Here is an 18,132-nt window from a genome sequence, read left to right as displayed (position 1 = left end):
GAAAAAAAAAAGATTTCTCAATTGAGCAATTCAGTAGATCCTTTGAAGGAGATGGTCAATGTTGAGACCTGAATTAGTGGCTAAGAAGATTAAGGTCAAGAAATATCTCAGGCAACAGAGTAATTGCCTGAAGAGATGGAAATCTGTAAAAGGATAAGAGATTTGGAGAATAAATTCAGGAGACTCTGTTATGAGACTACTAAGATTTGTAGATGGAGGAAGAGGAATGGATAACTATTAACTCGATAGCTAATAGAATAAAAATTTCATAAACTATCTCAGATTCTACAAATTGAAATAGTTCACTGTGTTAAAAGATGGGTTGATGAGAAAAAGCACATACCTATGTTTTGTAAAATCCCTAGTTCTGACAAATTTCCAGGTGGAAAGAATAAGTTATCTACAAAAGTTTAAAGAATCAAAATGGCATGAAGTTTCTATCTACAATCTGGAAGTTAGAGGAGAGTAGACTAGCACCTACTGACTGGGAGAAAAGGAATGCAATTCAATTTTCATACACCCAAGTGAGACAGATAATGTTTTGCACTTGTCAGGGCAAAAATACATATATTTGAGGATATGCAAGAATTCTGAGACACATCACCCAGATACCCATCTGTCAAGACTCGAGGAAAGGCTCTAACGAAATAACAAATGTCCCAGAACAGATGGAGAGGAAACAGTTGTAAATAACAAACTTTGTAAAATATAGAATTAAAAATGATTGGGTAAAAAATATGAATAATAAGGATAGATGGAGAATGTATAATGTAAGTGTTAAGAACTTTTAAAAGAAATTACTTTGAGAGAAATTCTAAATAATAATGAAGCACTAAATATACTGAATAAACTATCTCTGAAAAATTAGGAATTGAAGGTGCTTAAGTTCTGATTTTATTGGTGAGTGCCTTGGTGGGGAAAACATCCAGAAGAAGAGGGGATACTATCTAATGGGGAAATAGATGATATTTAGTAGAAATGTATCTGATTTTGAACTAGAGAACTTCCAAATTAACAACAGGAAAAGAACGATGACCAGTTAATAAAGGCAGCAAAGGAAATACAAGGAAAAAGAGAAAACAAAAATGTTTAATAATAAAGTGGAAGAATAAAATTAAACATATTAGTTATTACAGTAAATTTAAACAGATAAATTCTTTTAAAACTCAGAGATTGCCAGATGAGTTCAAAAAGATAGAATCTATAAAGAAGGTGTAATATTATGAGCCTGAATGCGTAAAACAACAAACAGCTAAACTCGAAACTCAAGGATAAATTGGTAAAAAATGTAGTCATAGTGGAAGATGTCAGTACATCTCTCTCAGAATTTAAGTGATATAATAGAAAAAAAATTAATGAAGACACAGAAGAATTGAGTAAAGCAACCAGTAAACTTGATATAATAAATTCTGCAGATAGAGTATATAGTTTTAGGTTCATGGAACATTTACGAAATTAATGAAGTACTTGTCACCAAACAAAAAACTTGGCAAATTTTAAAAACCAAGGATTTTATGGGTCATGTTTTCTTAATCACATGTCAATAAAATTAAAAATAAATAATAAAAAGATATTTTGACCTCCACCCAAAATCCCTTAATTATTTGGAAGAAACACCATTTGAGATAACCCGTGGATCAAAGTGTATTTCAAAAAGGAAATTAAAAGGAAAAATAAAAGAATAACATTAAATGTGTTCACTATTAAAGAAGCAATATGAAAAAACAAAGGAACTAGATATTCATTGAAGAAATTAGGAAAACAACAAAATATAAACCAAAATAAACTGATGCTTTGCCAGTTGACTACAGCCACATGAATGAGCTCAGGTGAGATCAGAAGAACTGCCCAACTAATTCCACATCAAATTATTGACCTATAAAATAGGTCGTAAATAAAATGATTGTTGTTTTAAGCCACTAATATTTGGGGGTAGTTTGTTATGCAGCAATTTATAACTGATGCAAAAAATCTCAAGAAGGGTGAGGCTCCTTCTCTATTCTACCCTACTACCTCTCTTGTTATACTTGTAACACTGTATTATCTGTCTTTCTTCCCCAGCTGACTGGGTTCCTAGAGTATCCTAGTCATCTCAGTATCCCATTCCTATCATATCACTTAAGTGCTCAGTTGAGGTTTGTTGAGCAAATGAATGGTCACACATTTAAATGGGATATTGCAGAGTCTGAGCCTTTGAAAGAGGCCGGAGAGAGAAACATTTTAAGGAGAGAAAAGGAAGAAGTGAGGATAGCTGCATTCCTGCTCTAATTCCCCCCTCCTTTGTGTGGGAAAACAGCACCTGTTCTACCCAGCTCTTTAACTATGACCCAAGAATGACTTATTTTAGGGTCCCAAGAATGATTCTCAATTCTAAAGAGGTTCTGTGATGTTCAGGCTACTGAGAATGGAGTGGGGCCTGTGCAGCTCTGGGCACTACCTGGGTAAGGCGCTGCTCTCAGGGCAGACCTGTTCAGGGAACTAGGCCGTTAGCATGGGCTAGAGTGCTCACACCACTTCCAGTCTGTTTCTTCTTTCCCTTCTTCCCTTCCTCCCTTCCTTAAATACTCATCCAATTTGTTCATAGATAATAATTGAATGCCCACTGTTTGATAAACATTGTGCTAAATGATGGGATAAAATGATGAGGTGTGGCAGGTTAGGCATATGGGTAGAAAGCACTTTCTAATAACTTTAAAATAACTTTTTGGTAAAACTTTGAAATGGAAAAAAATGAAATTGAATGCTTACCTTATATAATGTGCAAAAATTAACTCAAAATGGATCAAAGACCTAAATATAAGAGCTAAAATGACAAAACTCTTAGAAGAAAACAGGAAAACCTTGGATATGACACCAAAAGCACAGGAACAAAAGAAAAAATAGGTAAATTGGACTATATCAAAATTAAAACTTTATGCCTCAAAGGACACTATCAACAGGGTAGAAAGGCATACTATGGAATGAGAGAAAGTATTTTCAAATGGCACATCTGATAAGGGATTACTATCCAAAATATATAAAGAACTATAACTCAACAACAACAAAAACCCCCAAACAACCTGATGAAAAAATGGGCAAAAGACTTAGATAGACATTTCTTCATTTCTTCAAAGATATCCAAATGGCCAATAAGCATATGAAATGATGCTCGACATCACTAATCATTAGAGAAATGCAAATCAAAATGAGATAACTCTTCATACCTATTAGGATGGCAATTATCAAAAACCAGAAAACAACTGTTGGCAAAAATGTGGAGAAATCGGAACCTTCTCTGTACTGATAGGAATGTAAAATGGTGCAGCTGCTATGGAAAACAGTATGGCAGTTCCTCAAAAAAAGAAGAAAAGAAAAGAAAAAAAGAATTACCGTATGATTTAGCATTTCCACTTTTAGATATCTACTCAGAATAACTGAAAGCTGGGACTTGAACAGATATTTGTACACCCATGTTTATAGCAGCATATTCACAACAGCCAATGGGTAGAAACAATCCAAGTGTTCATTGATAGATGAAATGGATAAACTAGATGTGGTATAAATGTACAATGGAATATTATCCAGCCTTAAAATAGAAGTGAATTTTGACACATAGTACAACATGGATAAACCTTGAAGACATTATGCTAAATGAATAACCAGTCACAAAAGGACAAATAGTGTATGATTCCATTTATATGAGGTAACTAGAGTAGTCAAATTCATAGAGTCAGGAAGGAGAATGGTGGTTGCCAGAGACTGGAGGGAGAGGGGAATAGAGAGTTAATGTTTGATGGGTTCGGAGTTTCAGTTTTGCAAGATGAAAAGAGCTCTGGAGATGGATGATTGGTGATGTTTGCATAACAAAATGAATGCACTTGATGCCACTAAACTGGATGATTAAAGTGGTTAAGGTGATAAATTTTATGTGATATATATAGTTTACTATAATTAAGAATAAATAAGAAAGTATAAAAAAAATAAAAGCAGAGAAAATAGTATAATTGCTCCCAATGGATACAACATGTGAACCAGTCAGTGCTCTTACACTCATGCCAATGACCAACACTTAAAAAAAGAAAAAAACAAGTAAAATCAATCAAATAATTCTAATTAAAAAAGAGAACCTCTTGATCCGCTCCCTTAACTCATTCTGCCTTTTCGGTATCTTCTGTCTAGTGTTTTTCAACAAAATAAGGCATCATGTTTTCTTTAGGATCTATAGTTTTCTTCTAAAATATAAAAGCGGTCTTTCATAGTCCTCTGATAACTTAATTTCCTTTTCTTCTTAGATATTCTCCTGAAAGGAACAGAACATGGTTATTATTCATGAGCAGCAAATGAGCACCACAATATAATTCATCTGTTTATTCATTCCATAAACAATGGTGAGTGACTACTATGTGCTAAGCTATGTGACTACTATGTGATCCGAGAGTTGTCAAATCCGTGTCCTAAAAGAAATTTAGAGGGAGAATGTGAGTCTTGGCCATGATACCACCCAGGAAAGGATGCAGTTCACAGACGGACAGAACAAACCTGACCCTCTTAGAAGGAGACCAGAGAAGAGTTCTAGCAGTGTTCCAGGGAAAATGGAATCCATTTTCCCTGCGGCTCAGCTGGACTCCATCCTTCCAGCGGGTGGTTATGTAAGGAACCCTAGTGTTCTTCCAGTCAATTCCTTCTTTCTGTCTTAGCTGATTTGAATTGGGTCTCTGTCACTTGCAGTCAGAAGACTCCGCTACCCTAGGGTACGAAGATAGGAATTGGGAGACAGACTTACCCAGCTTCTCTGTGGCTTCCACACAGACACTAGGATACATGCCCTCAGTGTAAGTTGCCACCAGAAGGTGGAGATGGGTCTTCACAACAACCACACCAGTGTTTTCCTGGAGAAGAATAAAACAGATTGCCCTTCTCTTGGTTCTAATCTCGGGACTAGCAGTTACTCTCCAGCCATATTTTTCACCGTTTTCTGACTTCCATAGATTCATATATTTGTTTTTGGACTCTCTACTATTTTTCTCTCATTTAGTTGTCTTTCCTCAAAATGTTTCAGTTTGTTGTAATAACAGCATGTGCATTTTGAAAAGTTCCCCAATTGATTGTAAACATCCCTATCCCAATGAGAAAAACTGATGTAATGGGAACGTAATACATTTTGGAATGGGACAGCTCTGGGCTTCAATTCCAGCACCTCCATTTTCTGCTGCACAACCGGAAGAGTTATTTAACTTTGTTTACCTCAGTTTCCTCATCTGTAAAATGAGGCTACTTAGGTTACACTGTGGATGAAGTGTGCTTAATCCATAATTAGGGCATCTAGTAAATGTGAATTTCATCTACTTAATTCTTTATAAGCAAGACAGTCAGGAGAGGTTTTAAATTAAGCACAGGGTGATAACACTTTTTTTTTTTTTTTTTTAAGAAGGATGTAGAATATGAAGGATGGACAATAGGGGAAAGAGACAGTTCAGACAAGGTTTAATTGATTCTGGAATGAACATTTCTCAAAATCAGGCTGTTAGTATTTTCTTTTGCATATGCTTTCCTGGCACTAGACTGTTGTCTCAAACATTGCCATTGCAATAATGGGCTTAGTCTGTTTTATAGATAGGATCAGAAGAGACAGAAAATTTGAGTCAAATTCTTTTCTAAAAGTTTTTACCCAGCTATCTTTAAATCATCAATACTCACATTCTTAGCATAAAGAGAATAATCATCAGCCCGGACACATTTGTAGTCCTTTTCCTTGAAATACAGTCCTTCTCTTCTGGCTCGCAAAGGGTTCTTGGCAAATCCATTCACAAGTGTCCGAACATCACTGGGCATTACCTGCAGAGGTTAAATAGACTAGGAGTGAGCAAACTGTGGCAGGCCAGCCACATTTGGCCCACTGCCTGTTACCATAGGCCTGCAAGCTAAGAATGGCTTTTACATGTTTAAGTAGTTGGGAAAAAAAAATCAAAAGAATGACATTTTGTGATGTGTGAAAATTACATGAAATTTGAACGTCAGTGCTCGTAAATAAAAAGTTTTATTGGAACATAGTCATACCCATTTCCTGTATTGTCTATGGCTGCTTTCCCATTACGACAGCGTAGTGGTTGTGTAGATGTGACACAAACCATATGGCCCGGAAAACTGAAATGTTTACTATGGCTCTTCAGAGAAAAAATTGAAAACTCTTATGCTCAAACTTTTTTCTTTAAAGTTCTATGCTCAAACTTATTTTTCCTTACACTAAATCCTGGTGATGCTATACACAGGCTCCGCTCCTGGAGTTTGATGAGGGCTGCACTGTCCACATGCTTCGTTCCCAGGAGCGAATCTAATAGTAAGTTCTGCAAATGGCTCATGCTCCTTCTGCTCTTTTGAAAAAGGCTGCAGTTGAAAGGATCTGCTCTGGCTAGCTTTTAAAGGCCTGTGAATAAAAATTCCCCCTAAGATACTTTGGACAGTTTTAGCGTCAGCATGTGTACTTTGAAAAGATGAAAAGTGACGGCCTGTCATCTAGTGTGGACCAATACTCAAAGAGGAAAACAGGATGAGAGAAAAATCACAGTTTACACAGAGAGGGGTTATGAAGTGAATCTGTCAAAACACAACTCTTATTTTTTCTAGTTGTGTCAATGGTTTGCATCAGAATCGTCTGGGATTAAGAAATAAGAAACAAAAGCCTGCAGGGGTGGAGAACCACTGAACTAAGTAAACAAGGCTAAATGATGTGCTGGTCACGAGTCCTCGCATTCCCTTCCCGCTGACCTGCATCAGGACACTGATCTACAAACACCCCGGGGGACTGAACACACGTTTAAGGCAGTTAGGTCGACACCTTCCGCACAAGTCTCCTTGGACCGTGCTCATCAGGCCAACCTCCACAAAGTACTCGTTCTTCCAGGAGATACTAAGGGCAGGTGCCCCTTCCCGCCACTCACTTCGTGGTGGTTTGGCCCACAGCGGGAGGGATTCCCCCAGAGCGGGACCAAGGGTGATGGAGGGGGCTAATACCAGTCCTGTTGGTTGGGGAGACGCACAGCAGGCACCGGGGCTGGGGGGAGCGCGGTGGGACAGGAGGCAGCGGAAGCCACCAGGCTCCCCCGGCAGGAGCCCAGCGCTTCACCAGGGGCTGGGCTGGCAGGCTGAGCAGCCGCCAGTCAACGGACGCGGGAGGAGGAGGGGCGGGAAGGCGACCTGCCGGCTATTGGCTGCGACAGCTGCCGGTCACCGAGAAGCGCTACTCCGGTTCGCAAACCAGGACCTGCCAACCCGCCTCCGCCCTGCAGGCTCCCAGGCCCCTTCTCCGCCTGACGCGGCCGCCAGGGCGCAGCGGCCGGATCTCCGCGGCCCGTGGCCCCGCGGAATGCGGAGTCCTCCGCCCGCCTCGGCGCCTCGCGGACTCGTTGTCGTTGCCGCGGCGGAGGGGCCACGGGGGCGCTGCGTCCCGAGACACTGTCCGCGAAACGTTCTCACGTTCCGAGGCGACGGGCGCGAGCTGACCGGGCCGCAGGCCCAGGTGGGCGCAGTTTCCCGCCGCTGCGACGCTTCCGGGGCCGTGGGCCTTCGGGCCGCGTCCGCACGTGTTGCAGGGAAGCCGAAGGCCCTGCCCGTCTTCGGTGGGCACCTGAGGTGCGGGTCGCGCCTGCAGCCTTTCTGCCAGACCGGACGGAGGTCGCAAGCGTCTTGTTGACGGTGGGGGGAGGGAAGGGACGCAGTCCTGGGTGCTGTAGGTCTACAACGGAGCACACCCTAACGACAGCTTCTCCCACAGATATGGTCTGGTGGGGGGTAGTTTTGGGGACAAATTTTTGTCTGAAAGCCCCTCCTCTCTCCAAGAATCCCTACGTGTGTGGGCTTTAGTAGCCAGAAAGTTGCAATTCCCGGTTCGCGGCCAGCAGTCAGAAAACTGCTGCAATGTCACTCCTAGAGGCCGGGCGGATAATTGCCGCCCCGGCTCCAAGGGGCTGTGCTGTAGCACGTGGAAAGCCTGAAATTCCAGGGGGAAGCGGGTCGGTGCAGAGAGAACCCCCTGCTTAAAGGAGGCTGGCTCTGAAGACATTATCAGAGGCTATGGTAAAGGCTTCTTGTTAGGGAAAGTGTGGCTGCCTAATGTTCAGAATTCGTTCCAAGTCCGTTCATGGTCACAAGTATTGATTATTAATAAAACAGAAGAGAAAATAAGATGCCTGTGAATTCTCATTACTAAATAAGCTAATTTTTCAGTTTTTCTAGGGGCTCTATTATTTGTGACTACAATGAAAAAGTTAGACAGTGATGATCCTGTAACTAACAAATTTCCCAAGCTCAAGAGCTCGAAAGAATGGTTGGAACCACAGCCACTTTCTTTTATGGAGGTACATTAGTATGGCATTTTGAAGTTTATACTTGGGTTGTTGCATTGAGAGGCGGCTTGTGCTTAAACATTTTTTTCTGTTTTCTATTTCATTCTTTATATAATGTTTTCTATTAAGTTATTAGTTTCTTCATTTTACTGTTTGCTCTTTATTTTCTACTTTCTTAAGGTATAAGATAAAGTTATAAAGTTTCTTTTGAAGAACTGCTTTAGCTGCATCACCCAAATTTATGCATGTCTTTTTCGAAGATGTTAATTTCTTTTTTCTAAATAACTTTATTAAGCTGTAATCGATATACATATTGATATTTTTAAAGTGTACAGTTTGATAAATTTTGTATGGTTTCACACATGAAACCATCACCACAATCAGGATAATGAATATATTTGATACACTCAAAGTTTCTTCATTGTGTCCCTTGGTAATCCCTCTCTGCCTGCCCTCCAAGGCAATTATTGATTTGTGTTCTGTCACTATATTTCATTTTGCATTTAAAAATGTTTATATAAATGTAATTTTACAGTATGTAATCTTTTTGTCTGGTGTCATTCACTCAGCGTAATTATTTTGCAATTAACTCATGTTGTTGCATGTATAATACTTTTTTTTTTTCTGAATGCTAGATAGCCCAGTTTGTCCATCCTGTTGCTGCATATTTGGGTTGTTTGCAGTTTGGGGCTATTAAAATAAAGCTGTTAGGAACATTTATGTACATGGCTTTGTATGGACATATACTTTCATTTCTCTTGGTAAATATCTAGTTGTGGAACAGCTAGGTCATATGGTAAATAAATTTAACTTTTTATGAAACTGCCAGACTGTTTTCCAAAGTGACTGTATTATTTTACATTTTCACTAACAGTGTATGAGAGTTCCAGTTATTTCCCATCCCAGCCAACATTTGGAACAGACCGTGTGTGTGTGTGTGTGTGTGTGTGTGTGTGTGTGTGTGTGTGTATGCGCGCATAATCTTTTTGAGATGTTCTAAAAGGTGTATAATGGTTTTAATTTTCACTTCTCTAATGACTAATGATGTTAAGTATCTTCCTTCTCATATATATGTTAATTAGTGAAGTGTATGTTCAAATATTTTGTCAATTTTTAAATTGAGTTGTTTTATTGTTGAGCTTTTATTATTGAGATATAACTCACATACTATAAAATTCACTACTTTATTTAAGTGTTCAATTCAGTGGTTTTTAGTATATTCACAAAGTTGTGCAACCATCACCACTATCTAATTCCAGAACATTTTCATCATCCAAAAAAGAAACTTCACTTCCTTTAGTAGTCGCTCTCCATTCCCTTCCTCCCTTGGCTCCTGGCAATCACTAATCTACTTTCACATTTGTCTATTCTAGACATTTTATACAAATACATACAGTACGTAGACCTTTGTGACTAGCTTCTCTCACTTAATATACTGTTTTAGAAGTTCACCTATGTTGTAGCATGTAGGAGTACTTCGTTCCTTATTATGGCTAAATAATATTCCATTACATGGATATACCACATTTTGGTTATCCATTCCTCAGCGGATGGGCATTTGGGCTGTTTCTAGCTTTTGGCTATTATGAGTAATACTGCTACTCATTTGGATGATGAACATTTGTATACAAGTTTCTGTGTGAATATATGTTTTCAATTCTCGAGTATATAAGCTACAAATTGAATTACTAGGTTATATGGTAACTCTATGTTTAACTTTTTTTTTTGCAGAACATAGGTTACTTTCATTTTTATAGAATTACACAAATTATAGGCAATCATTATGTAAAATTTAGAGAATTTAGACAAAAAGGAAAGATTAAAAAATTAAAATCAGGATCTCATATAGTTGAAATCACATACATTTCAGGTTGGCTTTTTTCAACTTAATAATATGTCTTTAAGGTTCCTCCATGTGTTTTCATGGCTTGATAGCTCATTTCTTTTTAGCACTGAATAATATCCCATTGTCTAGATGTACCACAGCTTATTTATCATCCACCTATAAGGACATCCTGATTGATCTCAAGTTTTGGCAATTATGAGTAAAGCTACTATGAATAACATGCAAGTTTTTGTATAGACATAAGTTTTCAGCTCTTTTGGATAAATAACAAAGAATGTGATTGCTGGATCTTATACTAAAAGTATGTTTAGTTTTGTAAGAAACCACCAAACTGTCTTCCAAAGTGACTGTACCATTTTGCATTTCCACTGACAATGTATGAGAGTTCCCGTTTGTTCACATCCGCTTTAGCATTTGGTGCTGTCAGTGTTCTGGATTTTGGCCATTCTGATAAGTACACAGTTGTGTTTAACTTTTTGAGGAACTGCCTATTTCCCACCGTGGCTGTACCATTATACATTCTCATCAGCAATGTAGGAGAATTCCAATTTCTCCACTGCTTGGATTTCATCGAACCTCTTTTATCTGTAAGCTTATAGTCCTCAATAAATTTGGAAAAAATTTTGACCATATTTCTTCAAATATTTTTTCTATTCTCTTCCCCTGAAATGCAATTATATGTATAATGGCCTGCTTGAAAGCATCTCATAGCCCACTGACACTCTGTTAATTGTTTTCAGACTCTTTCCTTTGCATTTCATTTTGAACAGTTTCTATCTACTGTTATGATTTTAAGTTTACTAATCTGTTACATCAAATTTACTGATAAGCCTGTCTGGTTTATGTTTCATCTTAAATATTGTAATTTTAATCCCTAGAAATTTTATTTGGATCTTTACTTAGATCTACCCTGTCTCAAAATGTCTACTGTTTCCTCTAGCTTCCTGAACTTAGGAACAACAGGTATAATGATTATTTTCATGTCCTGGTATAATAAATGTATCATCTTTGTTATTCCTGGGGCAGTTTTGATTAATTCTCCTCTTCGTTATTAGTCAAATTTTCCTGCTTCTTTGTATGCCTGGTGATTTTTTTATTGGACGCCAGACATGGTGAATTTTACCTTGTCGAGTGCTGGATGTTTTTGATTTCCCATAAATGTTCTTGAGCTTGGTTTTAGGATGTAGTTACTTGGTTCGAGTGTTGCCTCCAAGCTTTGTTAGGCAGGACCTCAGTGGCGTTTAGTGTATGGCTAATTTTGCTCCACTACTTACACAAAACCCCTCCAAGTACTCAACTCAATGCTTTGCGAACATGGAGTTTTTCACTCTGTTAAGAGGATTAACTCCTGGGGCTGTGTGACTTGTAGGGATTGTTCCCTCCAATCTTTTCAGGTGCTTTTCTGTCCACTGTTTCTTGGGGCAGTTTCTCCATGTGCCTATAGTGTTCAGTATTCAGCTGAAGAATCAAGGGGGACCCTCTACAGATCTAACCCTCTGCAAAGCCCCAAAGCTCTTTCTTTGTGTAACTTTCCTCCCCTTGGAACTCTGCCTTATGAACTGTAGCCGTCCTGTTTCATGTTTCAGTTGTACAGCATAGTGGTTAGACATTTATATAAATTACAAAGTGATCCCCCCGATAGTCTAGTACCTACCTGGTACCATACATACTTATTACAATATTATTAACTACATTTCCTATGCTGTACTTTATATCCCCGTGACTGTTTTGTAAACCAGTTTTGTTTTTTTTTTTCCACTCCATTCTTTTATCACTTTTGGCACTCCAGTTATCTACTGGTTGAACCTTTTGCTATTGTCTTATAAGTCAGTGTAGATCTGTTTGTTATTTTCCAATCTATTTTTCTCTCTGTTTTTCAGATTGGATAATTTCTAATGATCTGTGTTCAAGTTCACTGACTCTTTTTATCTCATTGCCAATCTGCTATTAAGCCCACTGAAGTCTATTTTTTTAAATTTAAAAAAATTTAAATTTTTTTCTACTTGGTTCTTTTTCATAGTCTATATTTCTCCGCTGAGATTTTCTGTCCATTCATTAAGAGCATATTTCCCTTTAACTTCTTAAGCATAGCTATAATAGTTGACCTAAAATCTTTGTCTGCTAATTCCAACATATGGGCCATCTCAGAGTTGATCTCCATTAATGGCTGTTCTTTTAAGTATGGGTCACATTTTCCTGTTTCTTTGTGTGTCTAGTAATTCTAGACTATATTTTGGACATTATGAATGATGCATTATAAAGAGTCTGGATGCTTTTATATTCCTCTGAAGAATATTGAGCTTTCGTTTTATCAAGCAGTTAACCTGACTGACCTCAAACCCCAAACTTTGTGTGTCCTGCAATTGGAAGCAGATGAAATCACCGTTTAGTCTTTTTTAGCTGTAGATGGGCTGCATGGAGTCTGCCTTATACATACATAGTTCAAGGATCTGCCAGAAATGTGGTCAGATTTTTATTTTCAAAATTCGTGGCATCCCCTCATGTGGCTTTCGTCTTTCAGGTATGTCTCCCCTCACTTTCCAGCTCCCATAGTGGCCCTGGACACTGTCTTCTAATTCTTGAATCTGTAAAACTACATGTCTCTGAGTTTGAGCCAACTCCTTTAGCCCTGACTGAGGCCTACTCTTAGACAAAAGTCCTTAAAAAACTAAAACTTATCCAGTGCTGTTCTCTTTTTACCAAGTGTTGATTACCCTCTACTTCCTACATGCTTTTGGTCAGTCTCCAGTATCTTTGGATTGTTGGTCTTTATATTTTTGTCTAGAATATCAATTCCATACCCATCCAGGTTTTCAGAAAAACAGACTTGCCAGGAATAGCCACTCTGTGAGGCAGAAAGAACAAAGAAAATGAATTTGGAGTTAGACACATTTGAGTTTAAATTCTGGCTCACTGCAGGTTTTTCTAGGCTTCTGGTTGTTACTTAACTTCCAACAGCCTTAATATTCTTGGAGGTTAGTTCTTGGATTTTGAGAGTTTACTCATCTGTTCTAGAAACGAGTAGTGGAACTGAAGACAACTATTTGCAATGACAGTTAATTTGAAATTATTTTATTTTTGTGTAATTATGAAAGGATTTCAAAGGCCCATCTCAAATGTCTCCCACTTTGGTAATCTTTTTTTTTTTTTTTAATTTGATATTTTTTCATTCTAGTAAAATATATATAGTGTAACATTTGCTATTTTTAACCATTTTTAAGTGTATAATTCAGTGACATTACATTCACATGTATGCTAGAAATCAACCTCTTGTATTTTCTGGCAGATATTTGTGGAAGATTCATTATGATAATGGAAAAAATTGTTGTTATGATTATTTCCTGCAGATTGTGTTGCTTTAAAATCTAAAAATGTGACTTGTATATAAAAATACTTATTATTATCTGATAGCTATAATGACTAAATGAATTCAAATATAGGCCTAATTGTATCTATTTTAACCCATAAAAGTAAAAGTATATTATAGTATGTGAAAAAAAGATAGCTTCTACCTACCATGTGACTGGACAAGTCATTTGTACTTGCGGGGACTCAAAATGTCTGATCTGAGTTATTTTTGCCCTAGAATGAGCTTTAGTTGAAAGAAGATTCAAATCTTTAAGAAGTACTTTATGGCATATTTTAGGTATAAAAACTGGATTTACAGAGAACTTTCCAGAGATATGTCTGTCATATGAAATATGTCTAGATAGTATTAACTTGATTTTTTAAGATTTGATTTTCAAAATTTTTTTCTGTCATTTTAGGAATTAGCTGAAGAAGATATTGATGCAGCTATTAGATCAATATTATATAGAGAACACTATGTAATTAAGGTAAGAATTAGCTATAGAATATGTCAATTAAAATTTTTTTGCTATTTTAGATGTAGTACATCATCATTATAAAAATTGTAGAAAATATGGAAAATAGAATCAAAAACACTCATAAGCCCCTAGGATTAACCTTATGAGGTCTCTGAGATTGCTTTAATTGACTTCCTCTCTTCCTATACTGTGGAGATTCTTTCACAGAAACCTTATAAGAATTTTTCCCTTCTCACTTGTTCCTTCATCTTAATGGGGTTTCAGTGGAGTCACTATGTATCCTTAAGAGCTTTAAGGGCTGTTATTAGAATACAGTGACCAGCTGTTACTTACCAATACCTAGGTAAAAACCTGACTTTAACTGGTAGCAGGGTGAGTTTAATTATGAGACAAGATGAACGTCTGTGTGAAGTATAGTAAATGCTGGAGTGGCTAACCTGTTTTTGTCTTTAAGAATTTTCTTTAGAGTTGTTTAAAGAGGAAAGGGACTATTTGAGAATGGTTGAGGTGTGCTATGACCTGAAGTTAGGGAGGGAGAATCCCTACAAAGTAGGAAGCTCTTAGGGTTTTTTGTTTTTTTTTTAATTTTGAATTTTATATTGTTGATCCTAGTAATTACATGATTTCATTTGCTAGATAAAAGGTTGATGAGAAGTTCTGGTGAGAATGATTTAGTTTTAGCCTAAATCAGGCATTTTCTTTGCAGGCTACTTGCCATTTGGACCACGTTGTACTACACTTCTGTATCTTTGCTTCTGTCTCTTTTTTCCCCCGTAGAATATTCTTATTCCACATTCTCTTTCTTCCCTTCTGTTCCTAGATAACTCTTCATTTTTAAGGCCCATCCATAATGTCTCCCACTTTGAGAATATTTTTTAATTTAACAGTTTTTCCACTGTGGTAAAATACATATAACATAACGTTTGCTATTTTTAACTGTACCATTCATTGACATTAATTACATTTACATGTTATACAACTATCACCACTATTTCCAAAACTTTTTCATCACTCCAACTGAAACTTTGTATTCATTAAGTAATAAGTCCCCATTCTTTCCTCCCCAAGCCTCTTGTAACTGCTAATTTACTTTTTTTCTAATTTACTTTCTGTATCTATGAATTTGCCTATTCTAGATATTTCATATAAGCGGAATCCTACAATATTTGTCCTTTTATGTCTGGCTTATTTCACTTAGCATATTGTTTTCAGGTTCATCCATGTTGTAGCATGTGTTAGAACTCCACTCCTTTTTCATAACTGTATATTATTCGTGTGTGTGTGTGTGTGTGTGTGTGTGTGTGTGTGTGTGTGTGTGCGCGCCTGCCACATGTTGTTTATACATTCATCTGTTGATGGACACTCAGGTTGCACCTTTTGGCTACTGTGAACAATGCTGCAGTGAACATTGGTATACGAGTATCTGTTGGAGTGCCTGTTTTTGATTATTTTATCTATATAACTTGCTATATTGTCCCTCCTCTCATTGTTTTGTAGATTTGTTTTGTAGTCTTTCTCTCCAGGAAGAGCAGGCAGGTTGTCTAATTTATCCACCCATTCTTTGTTTCCAATATAGTATACATCACACAGTAGAAGCCAAGTAAATGATTGAATTAATGAATGACTTCATGGAATATAAATTATGTTTAAATTTTAGAATGTGAAACCTTTAAGATAATATATTTGTCTTTTCTATCACTGTTTACTAGGAACTAGATAAACGTTTACAACATCATGACTTCCTAAATGCAAGAAGAAAAGAGATGTTACATAAAAGATGGGTTGACAATGTGGCACATCCTCTCCAGAAGAAAATTATAGAAAAAGTTTGTTCACATAATATTAAACAAAAGAGACAAGAAGAATTAGATAATTTTTTAAAATATGTAAATAAAAAGGTACTAAGAGATCATTTGATACCTTTTTCAGTTGGTTTAAAAATGATGATTATCTTTATTTATAATCATACAAATAGCCTGCCCCTCCCTACTCTCTTATGCATCATCTACACCCTGTTATAGCATATACTATTCTTAAATCTAGGGAATGTGGAAAGGAGAAGGGAGGAGGGCTAGGTCTGTACATTAAAATAATTTTTCTTTGTTGTTCCCATGTAATTATTAAGTTTATATACCAATTTAAAAATTTGGACTTTAGGTTCAGACTATATATGTATATACACACACATTTGTTCTGAAACTTGACTATTTACAAAGCTATAAAACATTTTTGTTCTCTTGGCATGTTTGACTAATAAGCATTTAAGAACAAATTTTCAAATCTTTTAGTGTTCCAACATTTTTTATTAAAATCTTGTATATTTTAAGTAGATTCCTTCTATCACTATAATATTTATTACTTGGATACATTAAATATAATTTCAAATTCGGTCTTCTCTTCCCTTTTGAGTTTGTCATTGATGGCATTTCAAAGCACAAGAATGGAACTGTGTGTGTGACTCTTGAGTTCTGTTATGCTAAAATTAATTGCGTACCTCTGTTTTTATGTGTGGTTTATTTCCTTCCTATAGGGAAACGCATTTATAGAGCATTATGATCCCAAAGAGTATGATCCATTTTACATGACCAAAGAGGACCTGAATTTTCTGAAGGTAGGATAGATTTCTTAGTTTAACCTTGGCATTCTGTGGTTGGTTTTTCTGAGCAGCCCTAATATATGATTCGTTCTTTAGTGATTCCCTAAAAATGTAGTAACATCTTAAGAATAGTGTCCTGTCTCTGTAACTTAGAAAAGGAACAAAAAAGCCAAAGTCCAAAGTAAATCAAACCTCTGTAAAATTTAAAAATACTGTATAATAATTGGGTAATAAGTAATGTTTAAATTTTTCATAACTTTTTAACTTGTTATAAAAGTAATACATTTCTTTTAAAAATGATAGCTAAATGAGAAAATCCATTCTTAAATAAAGACTTAAAAAACCATTCAATTCCATTATCCAGAAAGAACTCATTAACATTTTTCTGTACGTCCTTCAGCACTTCTTTTCTATAGTTATAGATACACATTTTTATTTTACAAGAATGGGATTATACCATATGTTCAGTTTTATAGTCTGCTCTTTTTCCTCAATACTTTATGATTTGCTTATTTCTTTGTCGACAAATGTAAATATATAAGTTTAATCACTGCATGGTATTCTGTCATTAATAGTGCCTACTTGCACCGAGGGCTTAACCAAATGTTAGGACTTTTCTTTTTTTCATGTTAGTTCATCTTCTACCATGTCAGGTTATTTGTTCAAGGTCACACAGCTGTAAACAGAGCATAGATATGTTTCTAACCATACATGGTGTCTTGCTAAATCATTATTTTTGACAGGTTCCGTATTTTGAACATTTAAATTGCTTTAGCCCTATTGGTTATAAATGACATTGTGATGAACATCCCTGTAACTATTTATTTCTTATTTTTTTCCTTAGGGTACATTGCTAGAAGTAGAATTGTTCTGAGTTAAAGGTTATGCATGATTTTGATTCGTACTGCTAAATCGTTATGCGGAATGTTTACATAAATGTGCACCCCCATCAGAGTCCATTTTCCCACACTTTTGCTAATAGTTGATATTATTAAATAAAACAGAAAACGTACCTTGAGTCATAGGCATTTTAAACTGCTTGCATTTGCATCCAAAGCAGGTCCTCCTCGCCCAAATTGGGGTATGTGTATGTATGTATGTGCTATTGTCCCTCTCTTTATAGGTGAGAGTTAAAATTGAGAGTTTAGAGTTAGAGCTATATGTATATATATAACTAGTAACATAGCTAGTAAGGGGCAATACTAGGATTTGAAACCATATCTTTTTGATACCAAAATTCCATTCTGTCTTTTACCGTGCTGCCTTTCTAAATGAAGCCGATAGGTGACCTCTTAGAGTAAGCTGAGCACGCCGAGGTTATAGCAGCAGTTCCCAAAGTGAAGTACATAGACCTCTGAGCGTCCCAAAACCTTTTCAGGTATCCACTAGACCAAATATTTTTGTAATAGTGCCGGATATTATTTATCTTTTTTGTCGTGTTGACATTCGCTCTGATGGTGCAAAAGCAATGGTGCATAAAACTGCTGGTGCCTGAGAAGAGCTTACGTCAGTGTCAACACATGAGCTCACAGTAAAAAAAAA

At 36.7% G+C, this 18,132-nt stretch overlaps 2 protein-coding genes across 5 annotated transcripts in view; one reads left to right on the top strand and one right to left on the bottom strand.

Annotated features, from left to right (window-relative positions):
- FAM228B (family with sequence similarity 228 member B) overlaps positions 1–18,132 on the top strand; it is a 28,691-nt gene that overhangs the window by 2,293 nt on the left and 8,266 nt on the right. The window contains exons 1-5 of one of the 4 annotated variants that reach the window (XM_011356565.2): positions 7,239–7,595; positions 8,203–8,333; positions 13,935–14,003; positions 15,704–15,892; positions 16,525–16,605. In XM_011356565.2, coding sequence (XP_011354867.1) covers positions 7,343–7,595; positions 8,203–8,333; positions 13,935–14,003; positions 15,704–15,892; positions 16,525–16,605 — 723 coding nt within the window. In that variant the 5' untranslated portion in view covers positions 7,239–7,342. Of the gene's footprint in view, positions 1–4,271; positions 4,368–7,238; positions 7,609–8,202; positions 8,334–13,934; positions 14,004–15,703; positions 15,893–16,524; positions 16,606–18,132 lie in introns of those variants that run through there. The other 3 variants (XM_023528539.1, XM_011356566.2, XM_011356570.2) reach the window with 3 other exon arrangements.
- PFN4 (profilin family member 4) lies at positions 3,961–6,338 on the bottom strand. The gene is made up of 4 exons (XM_011356564.2): positions 6,222–6,338; positions 5,677–5,814; positions 4,763–4,868; positions 3,961–4,279 (listed from the first exon to the last, which is right to left on the bottom strand). The coding sequence occupies exons 1-4, from the start codon at positions 6,336–6,338 to the stop codon at positions 4,251–4,253; spliced, it is 390 nt and encodes a 129-aa protein (XP_011354866.1). The 3' UTR covers positions 3,961–4,250.

This window comes from Pteropus vampyrus, unplaced genomic scaffold (genome assembly GCF_000151845.1).
Source record: "Pteropus vampyrus isolate Shadow unplaced genomic scaffold, Pvam_2.0 Scaffold28, whole genome shotgun sequence".
NCBI lineage: Eukaryota > Metazoa > Chordata > Mammalia > Chiroptera > Pteropodidae > Pteropus > Pteropus vampyrus.
This window is presented reverse-complemented; position numbering and strand designations above follow the sequence as displayed.

What these genes read in the sequence shown, in the direction of transcription:
- PFN4 (XM_011356564.2), bottom strand. Translation starts at nt 6,338, where the DNA reads ATGAGCCATTTGCAGAACTTACTATTAGATTCGCTCCTGGGAACGAAG. An exon ending in ATTCTCTTTATGCTAAGAAT is followed by an intron (nt 4,869 to 5,676) that starts GTGAGTATTGAT and finishes ATTCTTCTCCAG; the next exon opens with GAAAACACTGGTGTGGTTGT. An exon ending in GGAAGCCACAGAGAAGCTGG is followed by an intron (nt 4,280 to 4,762) that starts GTAAGTCTGTCT and finishes TGTTCCTTTCAG; the next exon opens with GAGAATATCTAAGAAGAAAA.